At 45.7% G+C, this 20,796-nt stretch overlaps 1 protein-coding gene across 1 annotated transcript in view; it reads right to left on the bottom strand.

The window, feature by feature from the left end:
- Positions 1-20,796, bottom strand: part of ttll7 (tubulin tyrosine ligase-like family, member 7) — a 170,987-nt gene that overhangs the window by 46,715 nt on the left and 103,476 nt on the right. The window contains exons 11-14 of the mRNA XM_067989644.1: positions 20,711-20,784; positions 17,248-17,383; positions 12,609-12,695; positions 6,648-6,822 (exon numbers count right to left, since the gene is read on the bottom strand). Of these exons, the coding sequence (XP_067845745.1) occupies positions 6,648-6,822; positions 12,609-12,695; positions 17,248-17,383; positions 20,711-20,784 (472 nt within the window). The remainder of the gene's footprint in view (positions 1-6,647; positions 6,823-12,608; positions 12,696-17,247; positions 17,384-20,710; positions 20,785-20,796) is intronic.

Below are 20,796 nucleotides of genomic sequence, written 5' to 3'. Positions count from 1 at the left end.
AGGAGATGTTTCCATTTGTGGGGGAGACCAAAACTAGGGGCCATAAATGTAAGATTGTCACTGATAAATCCAGAATAGGAATTCAGGAGGAACTTTTTTACCCAGAGAGTGGTGAGAATATGGAACTCGCTACCACAAGAAGTAGTTGAGGTGAAAAGCATAAATGCATTTAAGGGAAAGCTAGATAAACACATGAGGGAGAAAGGAATAGAAGGATATGTTGATAGTGTTAGATGAAGTAAGGTGGGAGGAGGCTCGTGTGGAGCATAAACACCAGCACAGACCAGTTGGGCCGAATGGCCTGTTTCCGTGCTGTACATTCTGTGTAAAACAGATCAACTGGTCGTGACTGTTTACTGGATGTTGTTGGTGCAGAATATCTGCTGCGTTTACCTCACTAACAACCATTGCTGCACCTCAGAAAGTAATATGTTGAGTGAATTAGATGGTACTGTGGGTCAGACGCTGGCCTTTCACCTCCCTGACCTGGTTTCAAAGTCTAAAGGGATGAAAGTCCCCTTCGTCTGCTGGTCCTAATGTGTAATGAACGTGGGTCAACTCAATATAAGTTCCGACTGAGCATGGGCCCACAGCGCAGAACTGTCCCTAGTATGTCATCGTTTGGCAAATGTCACTCAGGGTGGTTGGCGCAGAGAATGGGGAGAAAGGTCACACTTCTGAGGTTGAGGGTAGAAGCACGAAGGTAGAACAAAGTAGAGGGAACTTTACCGTGCATCTCACTGTACTATACCCCAACCTGGGACTGCTCGACACTGATACAGGGGGTGCCTGGCACAGAAAGCAACCCAGCATTGACACCCCTCACCTGGAACGAACACAAAAAGTGTAGGAGGAAAACAAAGCAAATCATTGTGTAGAGCGCGTGAGATGTTTCGTAGTTGAAAGTGCTATACAAATGCAAATTTTATTAAAGGCTTCGGAAAACATGCTTAGATTATTTTATATTTATTTTATATTTATCTATATATATATTTATATATCTCTCCAGTATAAAGTATACAAAATCTTGTAATAGGACTTCTGTTGGATACAAAGATGGCTCCTGACAAGTTTGAATGGAAGTATCTTCTCTATGGCTGGGAATGTCTAGTCTGGGATGGGCTTCATCATTGCGACTCTGACTCTATATTCCACTCCTACTGGTTCAGTTGCTTTTCATAGCCTTCTCTCTTCCCACTTTAAATTGGGATGGCGTTGCCCCTTTGTCACCTCTACTAACTGCATTAGCCTCAGAATCTCTTGTTATCCCCCTTAGTGCGGTCCCTAGACATGACGAACCTGCCTGTGGAGGACAAAGTGCACAAATTGAGTCCACATGCACACAACGTTCCGGGTTTTTTTTTTTATTTAGGATCCCAAATCGTCAATACCCCCAACTCTAAAAGTCAGGATCGAGTTTGGTAACACTATCATTCTGAGATATTTCTGAAGGCTTCATTTCAACGTGTTGAGTTTTTTTTTTTGAGTTTGTCGCTCAAGGTATCCCATCATGCTTCAAGCTTAAGCTGTTCAAGAATTAAATTTAGTGCGTCTGTCCCCATTGTCTATCTCAATTTCAGTCTAAAATTAGGAAGATCAAGCCAAATGGTCCAGAGATCTCTTTCTCATTGTGGTGTGGACCATTACGATGAAGGCTAGGGCTAATTTATTAGTTTCGGTGGTGTCTCTATCTGTCTCAAAGCAGCAGAGTTTTTTTTTGAGCTGGGTTGCGTGTCCATAAATGGTGCCCTTGTCTTCTGGATTCACAAACATAAATCAGCCTTCAAATATATGGATATTGAGATATAAAGGAAGGACTTGCATTTATATAGCGCCTTTCACGACATCGGGACGTCCCAAAGTGCTTTACAGCCAAGGAGGTACTTTTGAAGTGTAGTCACTGATGTAAATGTAGGAAACAGGCGTAACCACTGTTGTATGTCCCACTGTCACTAGATTAGAAAGAGCAGGGGACAGTTAGGCAGCGGTGTCAAGCCTGCGGCCTTAGAGACATGTGTAGCCCTCAAGCCCAGGCAATCAGGTCCTCAAAGTCCAGGCCAACTCAATGATAACATTTCTTATTTACTGCCCTCAAGGCTCCCTGGTATGCACCTATGTGACCCAAGAAGACAAAATGCTTGGATACCTCTATACTAGCAGATTTGTTGTAAATGCATTATTGCTGGCCAATCAACCTCCAGTAAAAAGGACCTTAAAAGTTGCTCCTTTTTGTAAATTACATGGAATTTACAGCACAGAAGCAGGCCATTCGACCCAACTGGTCTGTGCTGGTGTTTATGCTCCTCACGAGCCTCCTCCCACTCTACTTCATCTAATGTTATCAGCATATCCTTCTATTCCTTTCTCCCTCGTGCTTATCTAACTTCCCCTTAAATGCATCTATGCTATTTGCCTCAACTACTCCTTGTGGTAACGAGTTCCACATTCTAACCACTCTTTGGGTGAAGAAGTTTCTCAAGCATGGATCTGTTGGGCCAAATGGCCTGCTTCTGTGCTGTACATTCTATGTGGTTTCTCTTTATTTAGTCGAGCAAAACCCTTCAAAAGATCTGGGGCTTATATGCAGGAAGCTGGAAATTGTACAGTAAAATAGTAGTAACAAACAAGTCTACCCGCAAAGGGTGGTAGAAGTTTGGAACGCTCAATTGTTAATTTTAAATCTGAGATTGATAGATTTTTGTTAACCAAAGGTATGAAGGGATATGGGACTACGGCAAGTATATGGAGTTAGGTCACAGTTCAGCCATGATCTAGTTCAATGGCGGAACAGGCTCGAGGGGCTAAATGGCCTACTCCTGTTTCTATGTTCCTATGTTAATGAGCTTGTATGAAATTCCTTGGTCCTCCATTTTAATGAAGGTCCAATGCATTTAAAACAAATGTACTAATGCCTTTATTTATTAACACAGATGTTTTGTAGAATACCAGATAATGCATTCTCCACTAATGTTTTCCAATGTGGCTTCAAACCTGTGGCATAAACAAAACTAAAAATAATAAAACGCCAAAAATGTAGAACTCTTTAGCCTGAGAACATCAACAAAACAGGGGATCTATACATGGACTGACATATATAGATAATACGTACATTTGAAAACCTGTAAGGGATTTCTGTCCCTCCTCTCCCATGCAACTCTTTAATTGTCTATATGTTACCTACATGATCTGGGTGTATATGGAAAGGCAAGGGATAGTCAGGTCACAGGGGATTTCCTGATCACAACATGGCTATTTGAAGGATGCCAAGGGAATGATATCTTCCTTGGGGCACTGCAAACACATTCAATGAAAGTTGGTATCAGCCTTGGCTCAGTAGCAGCATTCTGAGTCAGAAGGTCTCGAGTTCAAGCCGCACTCCAGAGACTTGGGCATATAATCTAGCCTGAGACTTCAGTTTTTTTGGATGAAACAATAAATAACAGCGGTAATTAAACTCAAATGGAAATAGGCTCAGTGCTGTGAAAGAGCAGAAGAATTTGAAGGTACAGGTTCGCAGGACATTAAAGGATACAGGTTGATAAGATTGTAATAGAAAGTAATGAAATCCTAGGTTTCATCACAAGGGGAATTGAATATAATAACCAAGAGTACTGATATAGAACCTTAAGAAGACTTCAGTTGGTGAGCAGTATTCGAATCCACACTACAGGAAGGATATTGAGGCTTTAGACTGACAAGTACGCTGCTTGGTACGAGGAGATACAAACACAAAGAAAGGCTTGCAAAGTTGGGTCTTTTTCTATTAGAACAACGCAGCTTATGGTGCGGGTAGATAGTGATCAGCCATGATCTAATTGAATGACGGAACAGGCTCGAGGGGCAGAATGCCCAACTCCTGATTCTACGTTCCTAAGTTTTTAAAATTCTGAAAGGATGGGACAGGGTAAAAAGCAGCAGACTCTTTCCAATAGTTATAGAATCCGCCCGATTTGCATTTCCATTGAAATCAACTAGTGAAGGTGAAAATTGCCCACTTGGTGTTTCTTTGCAAATGCCCGTGTTTTACTCAATGTGAACTCTCCCTCTAAGACATAGAAGCACGTGTACAGGGAAGCACATAGTCTCCCTTTGCGAACACATGCCATTTTGCATCTTTTACCATAAACACATGAGGTGATATGGCAATATATCAGTGTCAGCCTGACCTCTGAGTCAGAAGGTTGTGGGTTCAAGTCCCACTCCAGAGACTTGAACACATAAAGTCCGCCATTTAGAGCCTTCCCGCCATTGTATACCAAGGGGCTGCAATCAGGGGAGAACCCCCCCAGGCAGAATGTAAAATTCAAATTGCTGTAATGAATCTGTAATGTACGTGTAATCAATAATCTGTATTGAGTATAATGCAATGAGACACCCCAGAGTGTCATGAACTGTAATTATGTACAATGTGTTCATTGAACTGCACTTGATGTAACCTGCAAATTGTATAATCTGCATTGTGTACGTTTGGAATGTGAAATGACAACTGTATTGTATGTTTTGCTGCAAATTTTATGAATAAAGTATATATTTTGAAAAAAAAACATATTCCAGTCTGACTTTTCAGTATGGTACTGAGGGACCGCTGCACTGTCGGAGATGCTGTCTTTCAGATGAGACATTAAACCGAGGCCCCATCTGCCCTCTCAGGTGGACGTAAAAGATCCCATGGCACTATTTTGAAGAAGAGCAGGAGAGATCTCCTCGGTGTTTTGGCCAATATTTATCCCTTAATCAACACCACTAAATAAACAGATTATCTGGACATTATCTCATTGCTGTTTCTGGGACCTTGCTTTGTGCAAATCGGCTGCCGCGTTTCCTACATTAATTACAAGTGACTACACTTCAAAAGTACTTCATTGGCTGCAAAGCACTTTGGGATGTCCTGAGGTCGTGAAAGGCGCTGTATAAATGCAAGTTCTTTCTTTTAACAGAGATAGAGGAAGCAACTTACAGTCTAGAGGAGAGAGGCCCAATTCCTGGCAAACTTTGGCCTAGAAATACATGCGCACCCACATATGCCCTGTGCCTTAATGACGAGACCCAAGGCTCCCCAAATGTTGGCATCAGCCCGCCGGTGAAAAAGAGTGCAAGATCGGGCCACTGCTCGCATCGCAGCAGCCCTCAGGGAAGTGGGTCGGGGGCTTGATGCCGGGGGTTGGAGTCGGGAGTCGGATTGTAGCCGGGGGTCCGGGATCGGAGTTTGGTCCAAGAATCGCGTGACTGGAGATCAAGGGGGCCAGGGATCGGGAGAGGAGCCAGGTTGGGGGAAGATGGGGGTTGGGTGAGGAGGCCGGAGGAGGGAAGATGGGGGTTGGGTGAGGAGGCCGGAGGAGGGAAGATGGGGGTTGGGTGAGGAGGCCGGAGGAGGGAAGATGGGGGTTGGGTGAGGAGGCCGGGGGACACTTATTTTTTTTTTCCTTTTCCAATATGGTGGACTGCTCACTTCCAGCCGGAATTGCGCGCGGGCTTCCTGCCTGCTGTACTCGGGGGGCTAGTAGGCCAGTTAGTGCTTGAAAAACTGGTGCTGCAGGGCCGGATTTATAGGCCTATGCATCTAATCCCATGTAATCTGGCGACATTGTTGGAGCGGGAGAAGGTAGAAGTGATTTATGGATAAAATTAACATTTTTTGAAAAATAAAAGTATTCCCATCTTCAGAAGACCAGGCTGCTTCCCTGGCCTGGACCCGCCATTGCGGCCTACTGGTGCCCTTCTGGAGTCTGGTATGACTCATCTGACTTAGCATGCTGGCCTCCATGGTCCCTTTTGTACCAGGGAATTGGGAACGACCAGCTTCAAGGGGTCCTGCCCCTGACGCCTAAGACACGGCTGGCCTCGTAAGAGGCAAGCAGAGGCTCTGCCCTCTTAGAAAGCTGAGCAGGACTTCCCAAATGAGGTTCCAAACCTGTGAATCCAGGTCGCAGTCCCTCTACCGGACTCCCGCCCCAGTTATGATGGGAGTCCAGTGGGACAGCCGAGGAAATTCGGCCTCCTTCAGTGGGAATGCGCTTTTCAAGTTTGGACTTTCAAAACCGAATCTGAACCCAAAGTCTGAAGAACATCAAATTCTTGCCAGGACGGACTCTGCATCACAATGGATTAATCCTGAGCCTTTACACTGGAGATGGGATGAATTTCCGTGGGGTTCTCCCGAACCCCCCCCCCCCCACAATAAACTTCAGCGGAAACCTTGGAGAAACAGCCGGAAAGGCAAGAAGTCAGGAGGACCCCTGCAGAAATCTACAGCAAAGGCTCCCATGTAACCGGGGGGAGAGAAAGCTCCACGGTCACACCGACTGAATACTGTGAGGGGTGAGTCATACTACTTGGAGGGACACCATTATAACGGAACATCCTGGGTTATTTTGGAAGAGTGGGAGAGAGGAAAAGAAAAGGATAGCTTAAATCACATCAAGAGGACCTGTTGACCAATAGACCAGACTGCCGCAGGTATTGGAACTCACGTCGAGGCTCGAGTCCCATTTGCCCATTCTTGCCCAATTAAAAGGAGATGCCATGGGAGCGAGTCCCCCAAAGGACATAAGGAAACAATAGGAATTTTCTATACCCTATAGCATGTCTAATGTTTATTTAAGGAACACCTCAGTAAATACTAAGTGCAGGCACACTGGGAGACTTACTGGATCGTTCTGGAGATTCACGCTTGCTTTCTTCTAGATAATACGTAACTTTTTTATCTTTCATCTCCTCTTCCTCAGTGTCAGAAGAACAGCTGCTGTTTCCGCTGCTGCTGCCGCTATCGCCCCTGTGCTTCCTGGAGGTGGGCTCCGAGGTCTCTGGCATTGAGAATAATGGCTGCAGGGCACAGAAACAACGGTCACCTTCAAACCAATAAAGTTCCTCAATATAAACAGACACGGAAGTCAGTTTTCCTGTTTGCTCTCCACCCCATTCCGCCCCCCCCCCCCGATGACCCACGCTTGGGCAATAGGCCAAGGGAGAGTGCACCAGACTTACGCTCCCTCTGAAATGACTTGAGCCCCACCCCCTGTATTTCTGGTTTCAGGTCGTTGGTCGAGGCTAGACACTCCTCAAGAGCAGACGCACCTGCCGGCAGAGTCTAGCACGTGAAACAAGGGGTGAGGGGTGAGGGGTGGGGGGGTGGGGGGGAAGGAAAGTCAATGGAAATGGATGACAGCGTCACGGCTGTCCAGCGCTGATTCCCCCCATCCCTGGAAGAAAGAAAAGGACTTACTTTGTCTTCTCTCGTCTTCACTGCCCGCCCATCTCTGATCGCGGAGAGGATGGGCGCAGGACTTCAAGGCCCACTTCTTCTGGGTGCCCCTGAGAATGAATATCCGCCCAGCACTGGGCAAGGAAGATGAGGGGCTGAGAATGGCCCCATCCTGCCTCATTATCATGGTGACCCTTAGCCTGCGCCTGTAGTATGGCGAGCAGTCCAGCCCCCACCAGGAATCCTGGGGCAACGTAAAGGGAGCAGAGATTCGCCTCATGGGTCTTTGACCCTTTTACATGCTCAGGGTTCCCACAGCCCTGGGAAGCAAGTGTTCCTTGGGCACAAAGGAAGGAAAGACTGGCTCATATGGGAGTACCAAGATCGGTCAACAACTGTACACACTTCAAATACACGCACGCACGCACCCCACTCTCCTTGATAAACGCTGCATGTAACCAGGGCGGGCAAACCAGGAGTCCCCAGAATCAATTCCAGGTCTGCACTAAGTTAGCCGATCAGCCCTCGGCTCAGCGGTAGCACACTCGGCTCCGATGCCCCAGTGGAGTGCTGCACTGTCGGAGGTGCTGTCTTTCAGATGAGATGTTAAACCGAGGTTCTGTCCCACCTCTCAGACGGGCGTAAAAGATCCTTCGGCACTATTCAGAGACAAGCAGGGAAGTTCTCTCCGGTGGTCCTGTCCAACGTTTATGCCTCAACCAACAACAGATGAACTGGTCATTCACCTCGTTGCTGTTTGTGGGACCTTGCTCTGTGCAAATTGGCAATTGTGCTTGTCTACGAAACCATGATGTGGAGATGCCGGTGATGGACTGGGGTTGACAATTGTAAACGATTTTACAACACCAAGTTATAGTCCAACAAATTTATTTTAAATTCCACAAGCTTTCGGAGGCTTCCTCCTTCCTCAGGTGAATTTTCCACACCATTCACCTGAGGAAGGAGGAAGCCTCCGAAAGCTTGTGGAATTTAAAATAAATTTGTTGGACTATAACTTGGTGTTGTAAAATTGTTTACAATTGTCTACGAAACAACAGTGAGTAATTCATTGGCTGCTAAGCGCTTTGAGACGCCCCGAGGATATGAAAGGTGCTTTACAAATACAAGGTCTTTCTTGACCTTCCTGGGTCAGGAAGACAAAATCTGCAAGGGTCCCCTCTCCTGAACACTATCTATCAAAACGAATGCAGATGTACATGTCAGGTGAGGACAATTTCGAGCTTGGCCCCTGATGCCTTCTCCTCCCATAGTCAAACAGCCTGCCTGAGCTCCTTGTCTGGCTCACACATGAGGTATACACACTTGGGAAATATACTTGCCTGGTGCCCAGGACAGTAGGTGAGAAAAAGAGGAAGAAAATTGGAATAAAACGAAACATATAACGAGGGATGGAATGGGATCAGGTGAAGGCATGAAAACTGATGTTATACAGGCTGTAGAAATGCTAAATAAGTTTTTTGCCTCGTTCTTTACTAAGGAGGAGACAGGTTTGGGAAAGGGAACTAGAGAGTATTGCAGAGGTAAGTTGACACACTGTTCAAATTACTACCAGCTTGGTTGCCGAACAGCTGTGCAAACATAAGGTGAATAAATCTCAGGGGCCGAATAAGGTGCATCCGAGAATATTAGGGAGGTGTCTGGGGACTGGAGAAAGCCAGCGATCACTCCTATTTTTATAAAAAGGTAGCAAAAGTGACCCAAGAAACTACAGTGAGTTGGATGTCCATTGTGGGTAAAACTATGGAAACCCTTATTAAAGATAAGATCATGGTGCATCTGGATGGAAATAAAGACATCGTGGGCTCAGACTAGACAGACTGGATGCAGGGAGGATGTTCCCGATGGCTGGGGAGTCCAGAACCAGGGGTCACAGTCTCAGGATACGGGGTATGCCATTTAGAACCGAGATGAGGAGAAATTTCTTCACTAAGAGGGTGATGAACCTGTGGAATTCTCTACCACAGAAGGCAGTGGAGGCCAAGCCATTAGATGTATTCAAGAAGGAGATAGATATATTTCTTAATGCTAAAGGGATCAAGGGATATGGGGAAAAAGCGGGAACAGGGTACTGAGTTAGACGATCAGCCATGATCATTTTGAATGGCGGAGCAGGCCCGAAGGGCCAAATGGCCTACTCTTGCTCCTATTTTCTATGTTTCTATGTTTCATGAAGGGGAGTTCCTGTTAATCTAACTTACTGGTTTTCTTTGCGGGCCTGACAAAAGAGCTCCATAGGGGTAAGGCAGTGGATGTGGTGTACCTGGATTTCAGTAAGGCCTTTGATATAGTTCCTCTGGAAAAACTGGTACTGAAAATAAAGAATTACATAGAATTACATAGAACGTACGACACAGAAACAGGCCGTTCGGCCCAACAGGTCTATACCAGTGTTTATGCTCCACACAAGCCTCCTTCATCAAACCCTATCAGCATATCCTTCTATTCCTTCTCCCTCAAGTGTTTATCTAGCTTCCTCTAAAATGCATCTATGCTAGTCGTCTCGAGTACTCCTTGTGATTGCGAGTTCCACATTCTAACCACTCCCTGGGTAAAGAAATTCCTCCTGAATTCCCTATTTGATTTGTTAGTGACTATTTTATATTAATGGTCCCTGGTTCAGGTCTCCCCCACAAGACCGTCTCTACGTCTACCCTATCAAACCCTTTCATAATCTTAAAGTTCTCTACCAGGTCACCCCTCAGTCCTCGAGAGAAAAAATCCCTAGCCTGCTCAATCTTTCCTGATAGGTATCAGTGGGAATCAGTGGAGATATTTTACAATGGTACCCAGGCGGTACAGGGATTGTCATTTGCCTGGGAGAATGTTACCAGTGGGGTCCCACAGGGGTCTGTTTTGGAATCTCTTTTGTTTAATATCGTCAAAAGTTGGAGCCGCAAGCACAATGGCTAAATTTTTTAAATGATACAAAGCTAATGAAGGTGGTAGACTCCAACACTGAACAGGATAAGCTACAGGGGGATTTGAATGTACTTGGGAATTGGGCAGACAGGTGGCAGATGAAATTCAATGCAGAGAGATGCATCTACAAAAAAAATCCAGGAAGGGACTGTGACTTAAATGGATAGAAAATAATGTGTATGGAAAATGAAAAAGATCTGGGGGTTCTGATTGTTTTTTTAAATTCGTTCATGGGACGTGGGCAAGGCCAGCATTTATTGCCCATCCCTAATTGCCCTTGAGTAGGTGGTGGTGAGCCGCCTTCTTGAACCTCTGTAGTCCGTGTGGTGAAGGTTCTCCCACAGTGCTGTTAGGAAGGGAGCTCCAGGATTTTGACCCAGCGACGATGAAGGAACGGTGATATATTTCCAAGTCAGGATGGTGTGTGACTTGGAGGGGAACGTGCAGGATTGGTAATAAAATCGCAACACTGCTCAGTGGCAGTGAGTAAAGCGAATCAGATGTTGGCATGTATTAAATGGCCAACATAGAGCTGAAATAGTGAGACAATTCTGCCACTTTTTAAGTCATTGGTGTGAGCTCACTTCGAATACCGTGTACAGTACTGATCTCCGCAGTACAAAAATAATATTGCAGCTAAGGAAAGGTACAGAAGAGAACAACCTGAATGATTGAGGATATGGAGGGTTTGGATTATGAGGAGCAATTCTGTAAATTGAGCATGTTCTCACTGGAAAAGAGGCTGAGCGGTGATATGATTGTCGTTTTTAGGATTCATGGCCTAGCTCTAATTTTAAGATGATGTCCCCTCGTTCTTGATTCCCCCACCAGAGGAATTAGTTTCTCTAGGAGAAACTATTGTCCTCAACGGGAACGTCAAATTGGGGGAATCAGCCCTGCGAAAGCTTAAGTTCATGTTCCCATTAATTTCCATATATCTCAAGTTGCCGACACTAACGGATCTTGGAATTCTGATTTAGGGTCTATCCAACAATAAGGCAACAGCCGTTTCCAAACCTCCGGGCCCACAAAATGTAAACAGGGCAAACCAGTAAGTAAGAAATATAAACGCAAATAGGGCTCGTCATTGTCTAGGCTTCGAGGGTCAGATTCCCAGAGCTTGGGGGCTGCGTGCGGTCCTTGGGCCACACGATGGAGATCCCTGGGTTAGAATAGTTAGAATAATGCCTTTGTTAAGTGGCGGACAAAGAAATTTCATGAATTCTGTGGCTATACCTTGCTACGAATATTTCTAGTTTGCCTTTCAGTTTCATTCATACTGAACAGGCTGAGGCTTTTTCCTCCATAAAAGAGAAGACTGCGAGGTGAACTGATAGAGGTCTTTAAAATTATGACCACATTAATGGTCACCACATTACAGGAAAGATGTGATTGCACTAGAGAGGGTACAGAGGAGATTTACGAGGATGTTGCCAGGGCTGGAGAATTTTGGCTATGAGGAAAGATTGGATAGGCTGGGGTTGTTTTCTTTGGAACAAAGGAGGCTGAGGGGAGATTTAATTGAGGTGTATAAAATTATGATGGGACTAGATAGAGTGGATAGGGAGGACCTATTTCCCATAGCAGAGGGGTCAGTGACCAGGGGGCATAGATTCAAAGTTTTTGGTAGAAGGATTAGAGGGGAGCTGAGGAGAAATTTTTTCACCCAGAGGGTGGTGGGGGTCTGGAACACACTGCCTGAAAGGGTGGTCGAGGCAGAAACCCTCAACTCCTTTAAAAAAGTACTTGGATGTGCACTTGAAGTGCCGAAACCTACAGGGCTACGGACCAAGTGCTGGAAAGTGGGATTAAGCTGGATAGCTCCTTCTCGGCCGGCACAGACACTATGGACCGAATGGCCTCCTTCTGTGCCGTAACTTTCTATGATTCTATGAAGGGGTTCAAAAGCGTAGATGCAGAGAAGATGTTTCCACTTGTGGGGAAGTCCAAAACTAGGGGCCATAAATATAAGATAGTCACTAATAAATCCATTAGGGAATTCAGGAGGAACATCTTTACCCAGAGAGTGGTGAGAATGTGGAACTCGCTACCACATGAAGTAGTTGAGGCGAATAGTACAGATGCATTTAAAGGGAAGCTCGATAAACACATGAGGGAGAAAGGAATAGAAGCTTATGCTGATAGGGTTAGATGAAGAGGGGTGGGAGGCGGCTCGTGTGGGGCATAACCACAAGCATGGACCAGTTGGGCTGAATGGCCTGTTTCTGTGCTGTAAATTCTATGTAATTATTGTTTTCTTGCTGCTACAATCGACAGCTGCCAAGTTCCGTGTAAAATAAGTACACAGGAATACAGGCACTCATTGTCTGTGATTTTCCAAACATTCATTTTTCACCAAATAATTATTTCCACCAGTTTGAGGTGTTGGCAGAGGCGCTGTAAAATGCTGTAAAATGCTTTGTAAAAGTGAGCGCTCAGTAACGAGGCGTCAGTGCCAAGACTGTACCTTAGGCCCCCGTTGTCGAGGTGATTTCCCCAGCAGCTTTTCATCGTCCACCTCACACTGCTCCAGCAAGTCCAGGATGTCTTCCTCCTTTAGAAAAATCGACATGACCTTTTCTATCAACCAAATAATTTGCTATCTTATTCTCTAAGCCATTAAGGGGAAAGAACTGCAGCTGATGAACTGTGGAGACTGGCTTTGAAAGATTGTGTCACAGTCCCTTTCTCTCTGTTCGGATTATTGAACGTCATTTTTGTCAACTGTTGTATTTTTAGGACCCACCCCCAATTTTCTTTACCTAATTTACTCCCATTTTCTCCTCTCCTTCAATCCTGAAGGTATTCGCCGTAACTTTCAACTTTGGAGTGGGCGGTAAAACGGGCGATATTGGATCGGCCGCCCATTATACACTCTGTCCCGTTTTCCTTTCCATCGACATCGCCCACGTACACCACCCCCACCCTCCCGCCAAGTTTGAAAGTTACGCCCGCTCACTCCACAGCAGCCGGTCACCCTTCCAGTAACTCGCCACTCTTTGTGAGCGAGCCTAGACAGCGAGTGTTGACAGACTGCTCAATCGAGGGGTCTTCACAGCCAAGTCCGCACCTGCCCTTGCCTGACTCCCACATCTGTGCACTTTCTAGCAGGGGGTTACTATACAGTGCTGCCTAATTTCTCCTTCCATAGCTTAGGGTCTCCGGAGGCTGACTGCAGTGGCCCTGCACTGTTAACTCAGCACAGACTGGGACTCAAGCCTAAATCAACAATAACCTGCATTTATATAGCGCCTTAAAAAATGTAGTAAAACGTCACAAGGCACTTCACAGGAGCGATCCTCAAACAAAATTTGATAACGATCCACATAATTATTAGATATTAGGACAAGTGAACAAAAGTTTGGTCAAAGAGGTAGGTTTTAAGGAGCGTCTTAAAGGAGCCATGATGTGGAGATGCCGGTGATGGACTGGGGTGGACAAATGTAAGGAATCTTACAACACCAGGTTATAGTCCAACAGTTTTATTTGAAAATCACAAGCTTTCGGAGGCTTTCTCCTTCGTCAGGTGAGTGTCGAGATTCATTGAAAATTACCGCATATATAGTCAGAGAACAATGCCTGGTGATTACAGATAATCTTTCCAACTGCCCATTATCAAGGCCATCAAATGAATTGAATAGTGTTCAGACAGAGAAACATTAGATACCAGACTACTGAATATACAAACGGCCAGAACCAAAGAAAGAGAGGGAGAGAGAGAGAGAAACATCCGAAAGGAAGAGAAAGAGAGAGAATGACCAGTTGTATTAAAAACAGATAACTTTTTTTTCCCCTGGTGGGGTTACGTGTAGCGCGACATGAACTCAAGGTCCCGGTTGAGGCCGTCCTCATGGGTGCGGAACTTGGCTATCAATTTCTGCTCGACGATTTTGCGTTGTCGTGTGTCTCGAAGGCCGCCTTGGAGAACACTTACCCTTTCTCTTCCTTTCGGATGTTTCTCTCTCTCTCTCCCTCTCTTTCTTTGGTTCTGGCCGTTTGTATATTCAGTAGTCTTGTATCTAAGGTTTCTCTGTCTGAACACTATTCAATTAATTTGATGGCCTTGATAACGGGCAGTTGGAAAGATTATCTGTAATCACCAGGCATTGTTCTATGACTATATATGCGGTAATTTTCAATGAATCTCGACACTCACCTGATGAAGGAGAAAGCCTCCGAAAGCTTGTGATTTTCAAATAAAACTGTTGGACTATAACCTGGTGTTGTGAGATTCCTTACGTCTTAAAGGAGGACAGCGAGGTAGAGAGGCGGAGAGGTTTAGGGAGGGAATTCCAGAGCTTAGGGCCTAGGTAACTGAAGGCACGGACGCCAATGGTGGAGTGATGAAAATCAGGGATGCGCGAGAGGCCAAAATTGGAGGAGTGCAGAGATCTCAGAGGGTTGTAGGGTTGGAGGGGGTTACAGAGATAGGGAGGGGGCGAGGCCATGGAGGGATTTGAAAACAAGGATGAGAATTTTAAAATCGAGGCGTTGCTGGACCAGGAGCCCATGTAGGTCAGTGAGCACAGGGGTGATGAGTGAATGGGACTTGATGCGAGTTAGGATATGGGCGGCAAAGTTTTGGGTGAGCTCAAGTTTATGGAGGTTGGAAGATGGGAGGCTGGCCACTGGAATGGTTAAGTCTAGAAGTACCAAAAGTATGGATGAGGGTTTCAGCAGCAGATGAGATGAGGCAGGGGCAGAGACGGGTGATGTTATGGAAGTGGAAGTAGGCGGTCTTGGTGATGGAGTGGACATGTGGTTGGAAGCTCATCTCAGGGTCAAATAGTAACCAACGTTGTGAACGGTCTGGTTCAACCTCAGACAGTGGCCAGGGAAGGGAATGGAGTGGGTGGCTAGGGAGTGGAGTTTGTGACGGGGTCTGAAGACAATGGCATCGGTCTTCCTAGTATTTAATTGGAGGAAATTTCTGCTCATCCAATACTGGATGTCGGACAAGCAACGTGACAAATCGGTGGAGGGGTCGAGAGAGGTGGTGGTGAGATAGAGCTGGGTGTCGTCAGCATACATGTGGAACCTGACTTTACGTTTTCAGATGATGTCACCGAGGGGCAGCAAGTTGATGAGAACTAGGAGGGGGCCAAGGATAGATCCTCGGGGGACTCCAGAGGTAACGGTGTGGGAGCGGGAAGAGAAGCCATTGCAGTTGATTCTCTGGCTACGACTGGATAGATAAGAATGGAACCAGGCGAGCGCAGTCCCACCCAGCTGGATGATGCAGGAGAGGCGTTGGAGGAGGATGGTGTGGTCAACTGTGTCAAAGCCTGCAGACAGGACGAGGAGGGATAGTTTACCACGGTCACAGTCACATAGGATGTCATTTGTGACTTTGATAAGGGCCGTTTCGGTACTGTGGCAAGGGTGGAAACCTGATGGGAGGGATTCAAACACGGTGTTGCAGGAAAGCTGAGCACGGGTTTGGGAGGTGACAACACGTTCAAGGATTTTGGAGAAGAAAGCGAGGTTGGAGATGGAGGGGTAATTTTCAAGGACAGCTAGCTCAAAGGTGGGTTTTTTGAGGAGGGGGTTAATGACAGCAGATTTGATGGGGAGGGAGACAATACCTGAGGAGAGGGAACGGTTTACAAGATCAGGTAACATGGGGGCCAGGAAGGGAAGTTGGGTGGTCATCGGTTTGATGGGAATAGGGTCGAGGTTGCAGGAGGTGGGTCTTATGGACAAGATGAGCTCGGAGATGTGAGTTCAGGGCTAAGGCAGCAGCGAGCCTTAGGGGAAGTTTGGCTTGGTGGTCTAGGGGAAGGGAGGAAAGCGGCAGAGGCAGCTGAATGGAGAGTTTCAATCTTAGTGACAAAGAAGTCCTCCAGCTCCTCGCACTTGTTTTTGGAGGTGAGGGTGGAGGGAGCAGGGGAGAGGGGTTTAAGAAGACGGTTTGTAGTGAAAAGAAGCCGGGGATTATCTTTGCATTCCAGAATGATATTGGAAAAGTGAGCAGTTTTGGCAGAGGAGAACAGGACCAACTGTGCTTTAAGTGGTCCAGCCAGGTCTGGCGATGAATGGCTAAACCAGTTGTCCGCCATAAACATTCAACACACCTGACCTGCAGCCCCCACTGTAACTAGTCTCATGGCCCCAACACACCTGACCTGCGCCCACCCAATCCAGGGTTGCAGACCAGCATGGATAAAGGTCCTGACCCAACCTAAAGTTACCAGCTCCGCAAGCACGGCAGATGCGAATAAAAGGCCCAGCAGCTAAAAGGTGCAACCTGACCTAATGCCCCGACTTCCACTAGTCCTGTTTGTTGACAATCGTGAACACAGATGACAGGAGGGAAGATAATTGGGGCTCTACCGTACATTGTTAAATGGATGTACAGTAGTTACCTTTTAAACTAGTTTTACAACGCAAAACTTAACTCTTTTACCATGCTCGATATTCATTCCCCATTCCCCCCGCCACCGACACTGGAGGGCATTGCGTTCAAAATCCTTGGGTTGCACTCCCACAGTCTCACTCCACACTGCCTCTGCAACTCCCCACAGCTCTACATGCCAGCGTAAAACTACCACACTTCCAACTCTGGCCTCCTTTCTTCCCCTTCCCCCCACTCCATCATCCGTGGCAGAACCTTCAGTCATCTTGACCGTGCACTCTCGAACTCTATCCGTAAACCTTCTGCTTTGTTACCACTATCATATTCCAAAGCTCCTTAAAACCTACCTATTCAACTGTGGCTTCGGACATTTGTTCTCCCCCCCACCCCCCGCTCCTACAAATCGATTTCAAGATACATATCCTCACCTTCAAAGACGAGATGGTCCCACCCATCTGACCTCAGTGACCTCCTTCAGCTCTGTCCCTGCTTGCACCCTTGAATCATAGGAACATAAGAACAAGAGTAGGCCATTCAGCCCCTCGAGCCTGTTCCACCATTCAATTAGATCATGGCTAATCTGTATCTTAATTCCACTTAGCCGCCTTGGTTCCGTAACTCTTAATACACCTTGCCTAACAAAAATCTATCTTCTCTACATCTACCCTATCAAACCCCTTCATAATTTTATCAAGTCATGCCTCAGCCCTCTCTTTTCTTACCCTAATCCGAGGGATCGCGTGGTCATTACCTTCATGTGCTTTAGTGGATTGCTGAGTTCTTTCTGGAGCGTGGCTGCTCTTCCAGCCAGGAATGTCTGAAAGGCAATACTCAGCAGACTCTCATACTTCTCCAGCAACTGCTGGTCATCGGGAGGGTAGATCCGCCTGGTTTGACAGAGAGGAGCAGAAAGTAGAATTGTCTTTTATTATTACATCGAATTACATTGAAATTACAGCGCAGAGACAGGCCACTCGGCCCAACTGGTCTATGCCGGCGTTTATGCTCCACGTGAGCCTCCACCCTCCCTGCTTCATCTAACCCTATCAGCATATCCTTCTATTCCTTTCTCCAGCTTCCCCGTAAATGCATCTATATTATTTGCCTCAACTACTCCTTATGGTAGCGCGTTCCACATTCTTACCACTCTTTGGGTAAAGAAGTTTCTCCTTAATTCCTTATTGGATTTATTAGCGACTGTTTTATATTTATGACCTCTAGTTTTGGACTCCCCCCCGCCACCCCGGCAAGTGGAAACATTTTTTCTATGTCTACCCTATCAAACTCTATCATCCTTAATAATATCATACTACTAGATGCTTTTGAAACATTTCCGTCTGGGGGACCCACTGCTAATAGTGGCACACTCCCAGGGGACCCCTGTAAGAACATAAGAGATAGGAGGAGGAGTAGGCCATACGGCCCCTCGAGCCTGCTCCGCCATTCAATAAGATCATTGCAGATCTTCTACCTCAACTCCACTTTCCCGCCCGATCTCCATATCCCTTGATTCCCTTAGTGGCCAAATATCATCGATCTCAGTCTTGAACGTACTCAACGACTGAGCATCTACAGCCATCTGGGGTAGAGAATTCCAAAGATTCACAACCCTCTGAGTGAAGAAATTTTTCTTCATCTCGGTCCTAAATTACCGACCCCTTACCTTCAGACTATAGAGTAAATTGTGCCAAACTCCCAGGGGAACCCTGCTAATATTGGCACATTCTCATGGACCCCCCCTGTAAATAGTGGAAAGCTCCTCTTATTCATTTTTTTCTCTAAAAATTGGAGTAATTTTAATTTAAGTGGTTGGAATAAAACACAACTGGAAGCTCTTTTGAGCAATTCAGATCATCTCTTGCAAATACTGTCACGCTCCCAGAGACTCCACCCTCCCGAGCCTCGTAAATAGTGGACACTCCTAAAGGACCCCCAGCAAATATTGACACATTCCCAGAGTGCCCTGCAAACTCTTAACACATTCTCCCACTGTAAATACGGACACGCCCCTCGGATATACCCCTTTCCTGATTTATAATAGATTGCGTCAGCTCCCGAAAGGAATACCATGCTAGCATTGCGGAAAATGGTGTTGTCGGTATACAGCAACAGAAGTAATGTGCTAGTAAGTTAACTAATACAGAGAAGCACAGTAACAATCGAGAATCAAAACAAATGTGTTGGTCCACCATTTTCTATTCCCGAACTTGCAATTCAGCACCTGTACCAGCAGTCATGCAACATTCATAGGAACATAGGAACAGGAGTAGGCCATTCAGCCCCTCGTGCCTGCTCCGCCATTTGATAAGATCATGGCTGATCTGTGATCTAACTCCATATACCTGCCTTTGGCCCATATCCCTTAATACCTTTGGTTGCCAAAAAGCTATCTATCTCACATTTAAATTTAGCAATTGAGCTAGTATCAGTTGGTAGAATCATATGATGCTCTGACTGATAGACAGAGATCGTGGGGTCTGGATTCCTTCATTTAAAGAATTCACCTAATTACATTGAAGTCCGATGCTGATTCCCGGTTGCATTAATATAAGCTCCATTCATTTTATGGTAAACTTGAGGCGCTGCGCTCACAGTATGCCAAGCCTCAGACAAATCCTTCGCATCCCCCCCAAGGGTCCACAGGCCCAATTTAAGAAACCTACATACCGAAGGTAACCATCTGAACCAGACAGGCCAGAAGGAAGCGGTGCTGCTTCAGTCCCAGAAATAATTTAAACTTTAGTAGCAGCCAAGTCTCTCTTATTTATAACCTATCAAAGAAATTAATTTCTAGCTTTCGCCGCATCCTCCCTCTGCTCCCAAGGTTTAATTTCAGTTTCAGAAAAAAAATAATAATTCAGTGAGAATGTAGTTTTTTTTGCTTTCCACCATTTCATTCTGCACCTTTCAGGAATGTTTTCAAAATGTATTTTTGCCAAAAAGTACTACCACAAATGTTTCATCATTTTTTAGGATTATAAAGGGTCTAGATAATGTAGACCATGACAAGCTGTTTCAGTCAGAGCATCAGATGATTCTATCGACTGAATGTTGCATGACTGCCAGTACAGGTGCTGAATTGCAAGTTCGGGAATAGAAAATGGTGGATCAACACATTTGTTTTGATTCCCAATTGTTACTGTGCTTCTCTGTATTAGTAAACTTGTCCAGAACAGTAGAACCAGAGGACACGGCCTGCGCTTGGAGGGGGGTAAATTGAGAACTAATCTGCGGAAACAATATTTCAGTGAGCGAATGGCCAATCTATGGAACAGGCTCTCCAGGGAGACGGTGGAAAGCAGTTAGTATTGATTCATTCAAATGCAAATTAGATAGATTTTTTCCGGAGTATAACGTTTTGGGATACAGTATATGAATAATTTGAGACATGACATGTGGTAAGTGCTTGAGAGGAATGGGTTCCCAAGGCTTTCTACCACTGGGGTTTTATCTCGTGTCATGTCTGGGTCTGTTTTTGTCTGATATAGACAGAGGACCCATGGGAATTAGGTTGCACAATACAAAATCCCTTAAAAGCACAAAACCCTTTATGGTGGTGTTATTGTCATGTTCATATCTACTGTTTTACCTGGAAAAAATCCCTCTAAATCAAAATCAGTTAATGTAGGATATCAAAGTATCTCTGTCGCTATAAACTCATAGTTCCTATTAGCAGACACTTGTATTTTTTTTATTCGTTCATGGGACGTGGGTGTCGCTGGCAGGCCAGCATTTATTACCCATCCCTAATTGCCCTTGAGAAGGTGGTGGTGAGCCGCTTTCTTGAACAACTGAGTGGCTTGGTCAGCCATTTCAGAGGGCAATTAAGAATCAACCACATTGCTCTGGGTCTGGAGTCACATATAGGCCAGACCGGGTAAGGACGGCAGGTTTCCTTCCCTAAAGGGCATTAATGAACCAGATGGGTTTTTACAACAATCCAGTAGTTTCATGGCCACCATTAATGATGCTAGTTTTTTTTTAATTCCAGAGGAATGGGTTCCCAATTTAATTAATTGGATTTAAATTCCCCAGCTACCGTGGAGGGATTTGAACTCATGACTCTGGAATATTAGTCTAGGCCTCTGGATTACTTGTCCAGTAACATAACCGCTATGCTACCGTACCCAACAGTATAGGAGTATGCCCCTCGCATATGAGTATGCCCCTGGCTGCGTCTTGGTTCAGTTGTAAAACAAAGGTTCGTCTTTTACCTGTAGTTGCCCAAATTTTGATTTTCGTGCTCTTCCCTCGAGATCTGCTTGCGGACTTGGGCGAGTCTCTCCTTCTGCAAGTGTGG

Source organism: Heptranchias perlo, chromosome 9, assembly GCF_035084215.1.
Source record: "Heptranchias perlo isolate sHepPer1 chromosome 9, sHepPer1.hap1, whole genome shotgun sequence".
Lineage (NCBI taxonomy): Eukaryota > Metazoa > Chordata > Chondrichthyes > Hexanchiformes > Hexanchidae > Heptranchias > Heptranchias perlo.
Note: the sequence above shows the minus strand (reverse complement) of the source record. Positions and strands in the feature narration are given on the sequence as shown.